We start from the raw sequence: 9,964 nt of genomic DNA on the forward strand, positions 1-9,964 counted from the left end.
CGTTGTGTTTTCTTGCTGTTTTTTCTTTTATTGGGAGATGAGAGAAAATTGGACAGAAGGCAACATACAAAAGATATGAAGGAGAGAAAATGCAGTTCTTAAAGTATTGATATTTCAACTTGAATTTGGGAATCAGAGTTCTAATTTGTGCAAATGAAAATTTTTCATTCAGATTTTACCTACCCAATATTGAAATCCTGCAAATAAAGCAAAATAGGAGTTATCCTTTTTGGCATATCCTGAAACTTTAGGTCAAATCCATTTTTGGATCACTTTTTCGGGGTTAATATGATTTTCTTTCCTATGCATTTCTTAGGGCTTTCGGGTATGTCACGTCGCATTCCAGATTATTCAAATGCTTACGCTGGATAGAATCTAGACGAAATATCCTTAGCAGTTTTGGCTCTTATATATCCATAGTTGAAATTTTGCCGTCCCTTTTTGATCGTTACGATCACTTCAAGTCGTAAAAAGAATAAAAATGTGCTCCATGTCCTTGGGCTGACAATGGTGTACATTGGTACATGTGAGCTCGTACACTATGAAATTGAAGTATGAAACTAAGGTTGAATTATATTAGTTGTCATTATTTTTTGGGACAGATTAATTAATTACGAAATAATACTACATAAAATAAAACAGAGGGAATAGATATTAACCCATTCAAACATTGTGAACATAAGGGGAATAAAGAATAAAAAAACTAAGCCTCTTGCCTTTGTTAACGATTTAAAGGTCAGATAGTATGATTATTATATAGGAATTTTAACTGCAAAATTGTTGTGTTTAGTGGCTTGATACAAGAAACCTAGGTAGACCTACTTTATAACCAAACTTCTTAACATCCTCTTGGACTTGTTGTCTAAATTCTCTAAACGAAAATTTCCTATAAACAGAAGGTTCAACAAAACTCTGTATTTCTGCATCATAAGATGGACATAAGAAAAATGCAGTTGAGAATCTCTCTTTAACTTTATTTGTCACAACTCTGTGTTCAACACTTCTATAAACACCATTGCTCCATGCCTGCATAATCAAACATTATTTCATTAATTAATTTGTAGAACTAGAGAAATTTTACCCCAAAAGAGTTATCAATAAATCTTCTTCCATTAAAATTAAACAATCAAGAGGTGACGAAATTAATCCTATATTTTTTAGTAACTCGCCCCAAAATGCCTAAGTTTATACAGGTTGAATTATGACCCGTTTATTGACTTGACTCTACCGGGTGAACCCAAAATGACCTATCAAACTGTTGGGTCAAAACGACTCAAATAATGTTACCCAACTGGTCAATATGCAACTCGAACCGAAACACATAGAATTCAATTTTGGAGATATGGATAAGTGAATTTAGAAGAACTTAAGCTAATTATTTAACAAAAATAATATATTAGCTTTCACATTTTGTTTGAAAAAAAGGAGATGAGGTTGGGTCATGTTGGTTTGATTATGACCAGTTATTTGACTTAACATGACACAATCCAATTTAATCCAAATAAACCTTGGGCAGGATGACCTATTTTTGTATGGGAAAATGATGTTGTATAGACGCTTTCAAAATAATAGCCAAAAAAAAATATTTTTTTTTGTTTGTTCATATATACATTTTGTATGTTATATACAAAAATTATACAAATTTTATACTTTTTCGACTATCGAATGTAAATAGTTTCTGGGCCGGTTAAAAGTGAAAGAAGCCCTATTTTGATTCGTTCAAATTTGACCCAACCCGACCCGCCCACTTGCTACTCTAAAATAATGTCAAAATTTAGGAAAATAGTAGTTCAAGTACCTGGAACAAATCTCCAATATTGATGACAAGTGCTTGAGGATTAGGCTTAACAGAAATCCATTTCCCATCTCTCAATAATTGCAATCCTCCTATCTCATCTTGATGTAATATTGTGAGGAAATCACTGTCAGTGTGTGGCATTAATCCAAAGACTTCTGGAGAAATAGGACAAGCTGGATATCTGTTCATTCTTAGGTAACAAGTGTTTGGCAAACATGTTTCTTTGAAATAATTTGACTTATGTCCCAGTTCCTCTGCTAATAATCTTGCTAATTGCTGTGCTAATTCAGATAATGTTGTTGCAAATTGTTCCATAGTGGAGCTGAATATATCCATACACCAAAAAAAAAAGAAGAGAAAGATACACATGATTAAAATTCCAAGCAATTATTATTTATAGACTCTAAGAAGATAAATTGGCGAATAAAAAAGCAGTTCGGTGCCCCAAGTATCACATGTGCACGTAGGGCACAGGTAGGGCCCACTACTAGAAATTCGGCAAAAACCGACCAAGAAAAACCGACCAACTTTGGTCGGTAAAAAAATCGGCCAAAGTTGGTCGGTTTTTCAAAATATTTTAATTTTTAATTTTTTTTTTCGAAACCGACCAACTTTGGTCGGTTTTCTTTGGCGCAAAAATGCGGGAAACTATTTTTGAATCCCGCAAAATTTAGTTTTCAAGAAATCGACCAACTTTGGTCGGTTTTTGCAATTAAAATAAATAAAAATTAATATTAAAAAAACCGACCAACTTTGGTCGGTAAATTCGGCAGGTCATTTTAAAAAACCGACCAACTTGGGTCGGTTATTTTCGTGCGAAAATACAATTAAAGAGTATAAATAAATAAAAAAGACAATCTTAAAACAAAATGCACCAATGGGCTAGTGGTAGAATAGTATCCTGCCACAGCACACACCCCGGTTCGATTCCCAGACGGTGAATCTTTTGATTACATAATTAAAATACCGACCAACTTCCAACTTTGGTCGGTATACTAAAGCGACCACCAAAATACCGTCCAAGCATATTTGGTCGCATTTTGGTCGGTTATTGGCCATAACCGACCAAAGTTGGTCGGTTTTTTTGATCGCTAAATACCGGATTTCTAGTAGTGGCCGCCCCCCAAGAGAGTGTAATATAGGTAGCCTACCCTAATGCAAGTATCAGTGGCTGATTCCACAACTCGAACTCTTAACCTATAAGTCACACAATGATAACTTTACTGTTGCTTTAAGGCTCCCCTTCATAAATTGGCAAATAGCATAAACATTTGCTATTTGCACTAAGTTACATTGAACCGTACAGTATAAATTCTTTATACGATCAATGTAGATAAAATAAATATTTCTAAGTTCTATAGTACAAAGTAATTAGGTATGTCTAATAACTTACATTATGTAACTGGATAGGTTAGGCATTACGTCTCCCTAGTCCATATCTTATTTTTTGGATCTTAATTTATAGGTAGGGGTTAATATTGGCGTTAACCCCACCACAATGATGTGGATTGTTGACTTAAAAAGATGTTATCAGTTTTAATTCTGTGGGCTAGTAATCTTTTATTTCTCCCTTTAATTAGCTCCTGATCCTCTTCTTTTTTAGAAGGAGAACATAACTATTGTAGTAACTAATCCTGGCTCCTTATATCCTTATTGGGTAAGGTGGTCCAGTGTTAACTTTCTTCATTTTAGGTTGACTACCTGGTCTAATATAATGAGGATGAGGGCCAAAATTAATGTTTTTGAGTGAAAATACGTATTTTCAAAGTTAAGATATTTGGCCAAGCTTTTAGGAGGAGAAAAGTATTATTAATTAGAAACAGAAGCAATTTTTGGAAAGCAGGGAAAAATAGCTTCTCCCCAGAAGCATTTTTCTGGTAAGCAATTTTGAGAAAAATATGCTTAGAAACACTTTTTTAAAAGTTTGGTCAAATACGAATTGCTGTTAAAAAGTGATCTTCAAATTGATTAGCCAAATACAACTGCTTCTCACTGAAATACCTTTTTGAAAAGCACTTTTTAAAAACTTAATCAAATACTAATTGCTGCTCAAAAGTGTATTTCAAATTAATTAGCCAAATACAACAGCTTCTCACTGAAAATACTTTTTTCAAAAACACTTATGAAAAAAACATTTTCATAAAAAGCTATTTAATTAGAAGCACGGTCAAACAGAGACATCTCCCAAAAAAACATGCCAAATGCATGCATTAGAAAGTATTTTTCAATTGATACACTTTCACTTTTTTGGGAGACATCTTACTATAATAGTGAGGAGCCCCACAACGTCAAAAAACCATCAAATCAAATTATCAAACCAGCATTGCAATTCATGTACCACTTCCACTTTTTAGGAGAAAGAATTCCTTCCTATCCAAATCGGCAGCACCCAAATGTTGTCGTACAAATTGAACAGAGTTTGAATCAAAAGCTGCTAAACATAATTAGTGGCAAGTTGATCCCCACTATTATCAGAGTCCCACATTGGTCATTAGTATATTAACTGATCTTGGACAATTTTTGCCTAACGAGTTAATTTTTATGTGTGTTTGGCTCAAGATCTATTTCTCATCATGAATGTCAGAGTATGACCCATTTTAATTCTTCATTAACAAATTTGGACCGTCATATTATATTACATTCACCCTCCAGATGTCTGAGCATCAACATCACTTGTCTAGCCAGATTTATTACTGGTCGTTGAAAAATAGCCAAGTTTCAAAAGTTATCGAAATTTAGCCACTTTAAATCTGAGCGAAAATACTGGTCGTTGAAAAATAGCCAAGTATGCTTGAACTCCCGTAAATTTTACGGGAGTTCCAGGATAACTATGCTGGAACTCCCGCAAATTTTACGGGAGTTCAAGCATAATTATGCTGGAACTCCCGCAAATTTTACGGGAGTTCCAGCAAGTATAATTGTCCAGTATAATATACTGGAGTTTGGAGCACTGGTGCTCCAGTCTCCCGCAAATTTTACAGGAGTTAGCAAAGTATACCGGTCCAGCATAATATGCTGGAGTTCGTACACAAATGCACCAGAACTCCCGTATATTATACTGGACTGGTCCCTGTTGCAGCAAAATAGTGGCTATTTTTCATTGACTTGATAAACGCCGGCTATTTTTCATTGACCAGTGTGAAAACTGGCTATACCATGATATTTTAACGTTGTGTGGGTCCATTTAGGCCCAAAAATCCATTTTTTATCAATTATTCCTTCGATTCTAAATATTAATCATTTCGCAAATTAAATATATTTTAGATATTTAATATTTTAGATAAACAAGAAGCATTATTTATTACTTTGTCAAATTTATTCTTGCTGCTTTACTTAATAGAGTGTTAATTAAGGGTTACATTCTTACTAGCTTTTTTTGGCGGGGTTTTCATTCCTTCACTTAATTTTTAGCTAGCTTTTTGTTGTTTTGTTTCTCGTTAAAAAATTAAAATTAAGGGATACACTTAAGAGAAAAATAAAAGGCATTTTAGATAAATAATCAATTAATCCCTTTTTCTTTTTTAAGTGTAACGAAACCTTGTAGAAAAATAATTAAGGCGCAGTTTTATTTTAGATATAGAGTACAAAAACCTTGCTTTGTTTAGGCTCGTAATAACATGTCTTGGTGATGCTATTTTACTAATTTATTCCTACTTATCAAATAGTGCAATACACAAGAACCTCTCCTACTGTAGGGAGAGATGTAGAAAAGAAGACAAGAAGATCTAGATATAGAGTATCATGAGTGTAACTTCGATATATCGAAAGAGTAAATGATTTTTTACGCAACCAAATTACCTAAAGGATAATTACTCGTATTGTCCTTAATATGTTACGAGTAACGGTCTTCCGCAACATGTAAATTATACTGATACTAAAAAATAAATTATACACTACTAGTGTATTTATTAAATCCAATCAGTATGACACACATGCAAACAACAACAACAATAACAACAGACACACTAGACACACTGAAATCTCACAAGTGGGGTCTCGGACATACATACACACACATTAAATAAAACATAAGAGTGAAAATTCCGAGTACCTGAGGCTGCTGAGTCCCTTTGAACTGGAAACATCAGAGAGAGGAACATGAAAAGCTTCCGACCAAGAAAGTTGTCGAAGGCAAGTAGCTGTCGGCGTTCCCCAACGGTAACTTCCTTCGGAGAAGTTAAGATTCTTGTCAATATTCATTTTCTCATTGAACGGCTTCTTGAAAAGCTTGACTTGTTCCATTCTCATTTTGGCCAAAATATCATGTGAAACTCCATGGTTTATCACTTGGAAAAAACCCCATTCTTTTGAAGCTTTCGCTATTTTTTTCTTGCACTCTCTTCTCTCGAATTCGTCTCCATAATTTAGCTGGTAAAGATCGACAAGAGGCAACTCGCATTTCTCCACTAAGAAGAGATTTTCGTAATTGTTTGAATCCTTTTCATTACTTATGTTGTCAAAAAGATTCTTGTATGTCTCTTCAAATGGAGGATCAGGTGATTCTTTCATGCTTATAGTCTGAAAAGAAAGTGGTGTCAGAGAATAACGTTAAAACTGCAGAATATATATAGAGGAATTCTCGAATAAACTTAAGTTTTATATATATATATATATATAGAGAGAGAGGCAGTGTAAAGATTTTGACACGATGAGTGTAATTTAACCTAGAGGTGGATCCATGATACAGAATCGATATATGATTAAATTAGTCTTTAACTTTCCTAATATTGATACTGAACTCATGCAATTTTGAGAATTTACATATATAGATTCTAGGTTAGTTGAGCCCATTGAAGAAATATAATGCTGCATTCGCCTCTGGTTTAGCCTATTTTAGCAAGTTGATATTCCTTCCATTTTACTTTATGTAATAGCATTTGAAAAGTTTAAGAAAAAAAAAAGATTTTTAAAATTTGTGATATAAAATATGCCATAAATATTTGTGCAAAATTTTCATTAAAAATAGAAGTAAAATGTTTAACTTAAATCGTTTCCAAATTCAGAAAGGTATTATTTATTTTAAAACAAACTAAAAAGGAAATGTTGTCATATTTAATTAAAACAAAATGAGTAATTTTTATCATGTTATCAATTTATTCTTTATCAATGATCTTTACCTGTACTATACCTTATAAACAACTTGATTGTGCAAATATTTCTTTACGCCGTGTATGCATAATATTACATAAACTCTTTGCTAATAACTGCAAGAAATTTGACCCAAAATTCTCTTTAAGTTATGTTGTAACTTGTAACTAAAGATGAGGAAGAAAAGAGAATCAAATTAAGACCATATTTCTGAAATTGCTGATTCTATGTTTTTTGGTCAGGTTAATTTGAAAGGCATCGGAGACAAAGAAGATGCATGTCCTTTACTTGAGAGGGAGGTGGTGAGGGGAGCAAGGAGCCTTGTGCACCCAAACAGAGACCAATAGGGACCCATTTGGCATTTAAAAATTGAAGTGTTGCATTTTGTTTAAGGGAAAATGACTATGTATAATCACTCTTAAAATAATAACCGAAAAATATATTATTTTTATATACATACATTTTGTATGTTATATACAAAATTATAAAAAATTTATATACTTTTTTCGGTTATCGAATATAAATAATTTCTGACACGAGCTAAAAGTAAGAATACCCCTTTTTTTTAATTGGTCAAAGATGGTATGATTATGGTCTATGGTTCTCCATCATAAATCATGGTACACATGCTTTTATTAATATTGACTGCCTCCACCCTCGTGTATTATTTAATTTTGGTGTTCCCTCTAATTTCCCCAAGGGGTTAGGTGGGTTTATTCTTACCTTCTACTTTAACATAACACTCTCTCCTTTATACTTAGTCATAAAAAATCATATTATTTAACTTAATGATAATTTAACTTTAAAATACCCGCTTTACCTTTAGAGCTTATCGAGGGTCTACCGCAAATAGACTCTCTATCTTCACAAGATAGAGATAAGGTCTGCGTACATACTATCCTCCTAAGATCCGCTTGTGAGAATACACTAGGTATACTATTTTTGTTATTATTGTTATTATTTCTTTACACCTAATAAAATTATTTAAAGCTACACAAATATTTATAACTTATTTTAGATCACAAGTTTCAAATATCTTATTTTCTTTCTTAAACTCTGTGAGTACTAAGTCAAACATTACCACATAAATTGGGACGGAGGGAGTAATATCCAAAATGTTAAGTTTTATGTATTGATAGGGTTAAAATATTTATACAATTAAATCACAAAATAGTTACGAGTAAATTTCTATGATAAGTATCACTTTCTCCGTTTCGGTTTATGTGAACATTTTCGAAAGGATATTGACAAATTTTCAATATTTGGACATAAAATTTTTAAAATACAATTACATATTTAGAAACTAAATAGGAAGTACTGTAAGTCACAATACTTAACAATTTAAAAAATAAAAAAAAATATAAAAATATGGCCAAAGATAATATTATTTGACTCCCATAGTAAGTTTACATAAAAATGGAACAGAAAGAATGCTTGTTAACCTGATAAAAATAATAACTAATCTACCGTCAATAGTGCAGCTACACTAATAATATAAAGATAAAGGTGCATGACGTATTGACGGCAGGTCATTTATGAGATGATATATAATTTTTCTTACTTGGTTTACCTGTTGTGAGACTTTTGAAGACTTCGTCATGACTTTTAAATCCTCAGATGAGCAGAAAAATATAGAGCTTACACTCGGCCTGTTTTACTAAAGAAGGAATCCAAACAAATAATCAGTAATAATACAAACTCAAACCCCAAAAGAAAAGAAGAAGAAGAAGAAATTAAATCGTTTGCATTGCTATATGAAAAAGAGATTACAAAAAGTGAAAGAAAATAACATGATAACCAAGAAGATTGGGCGTTAGGACCACGGAGGATCTAAGAATCTTTTTAACAAGAATATATACAAAAAAAAATAAGAAATATACAAAAAGCTGATAATTGTAGGAGAAATAAATAAAAATATGATTTCACTAATAAATTAAGTTTTTAGATTAAATGATCACACAATTCAACTAATCAGACCAGCCACGAAGTTCTGGGTTCGACTAATTTTGTCACCCATTTCAAAAATAACTTTCATGTGCTTGGGCCATGATAAAAAAGAATCTCCGCGTGATGGAATGTCTTGAACACATAATTAAGTAAATAAACGTGTTTTAATTATTCTACCAACGCAGGAAATACTACTATATTTACAAGGAGATAAAACCAAGTAAACAAAGAAGGATTACCACTACTTACTTGGAGAACAAAACTAAGTAGAAAGAGAAGGCTCTGAAGAGGCAGCAGAAGCAAGAAAAGAAAAGATATTCTTGAAATTAGTGGTATGAGGCTGCTTAGCTAATAGTTTTGCAGTCCATAAAGATTGGACGATATTTTTATAGGGAAAGCAAAGGAGTACTGCTGAAGGAAAAAAATATCAACTGTAATTATTACATGTGTAAAATATATACTCTTCGGGGGCGGAGCTAAAATGTTGGGAGCGAGTTTGGCTGAACCTATAACTTTGGATTTATTTTAACAAAATCTATTGAATACAAATAAATTATTACTTTAAAACTCAGTAATTTAATATGATTAGAAAATTTAAAATCCTGACTCCGCCTACGTTATGCTAGTAGGATTGAGTGTTTATGTATAGAAAGAAGAACACGCGGCTCATCAAGAAATCAGAGAAATTCTTTTGCCTTTTGTAGCAAATATCTTTACTTGTGATGTTTTCCATTTTTGCTCTATATATTGCTGTAGATTGATAAAGAGTGATACATTTTCATTGGCTAATTAAGAAAAAGAACAATAGAAGGTTTGAAAATTTTGGGGTTTGGTTGGTAAGGGAAGAAGTTAAATTTTACTTTTGCCATGCTAAGTACTCATAATACTCATAACACACAAACAACAATAGCATACACCCACAAATAAGGTTCGGGGAAGGTAAAATATATGCATACCTTAATCATATCTCGTTTGAGGTAGAGAGTCAACAATAATAATAACATACCTAGTGTGATCCCGCAAATAAGATTTTGAAACGATAGAGTATACGCAAACATTATTCCTACCTCGTATGGGGAAGTAAGAATGTTTCCGATAAACCCTCTGCTTAAATTCATAACACACGATTCA

General features: G+C 32.5%; 1 protein-coding gene across 2 annotated transcripts; it reads right to left on the reverse strand.

The window, feature by feature from the left end:
• LOC109230998 (gibberellin 2-beta-dioxygenase 8-like) lies at positions 714-9,372 on the reverse strand. Of its 2 annotated transcripts, none has more exons than XM_019396517.1 (5): positions 9,083-9,372; positions 8,457-8,543; positions 5,850-6,316; positions 1,799-2,120; positions 714-1,026 (listed from the first exon to the last, which is right to left on the reverse strand). In XM_019396517.1, the coding sequence occupies exons 2-5, from the start codon at positions 8,484-8,486 to the stop codon at positions 787-789; spliced, it is 1,059 nt and encodes a 352-aa protein (XP_019252062.1). In that variant the 5' UTR covers positions 8,487-8,543; positions 9,083-9,372; the 3' UTR covers positions 714-786. The 2 variants fall into 2 exon arrangements, with proteins under 2 accessions (XP_019252062.1, XP_019252061.1); XM_019396516.1 differs by having other exon boundaries at positions 8,448-8,543.

Source organism: Nicotiana attenuata, chromosome 8 (genome assembly GCF_001879085.1).
Source record: "Nicotiana attenuata strain UT chromosome 8, NIATTr2, whole genome shotgun sequence".
In the NCBI taxonomy this organism is placed as follows: Eukaryota; Viridiplantae; Streptophyta; class Magnoliopsida; order Solanales; family Solanaceae; genus Nicotiana; species Nicotiana attenuata.

Coding starts and splice junctions, on each gene's coding strand:
- LOC109230998 (XM_019396516.1), bottom strand. CDS start 8,486: ATGACGAAGTCTTCAAAAGTCTCACAACAGGTAAACCAA. Junction 2,121..5,849: donor AAGGGACTCAGCAGCCTCAG/GTACTCGGAATT, acceptor GGATATATTCAG/CTCCACTATGGAACAATTTG. Junction 1,027..1,798: donor ATATTGGAGATTTGTTCCAG/GTACTTGAACTA, acceptor TTGATTATGCAG/GCATGGAGCAATGGTGTTTA.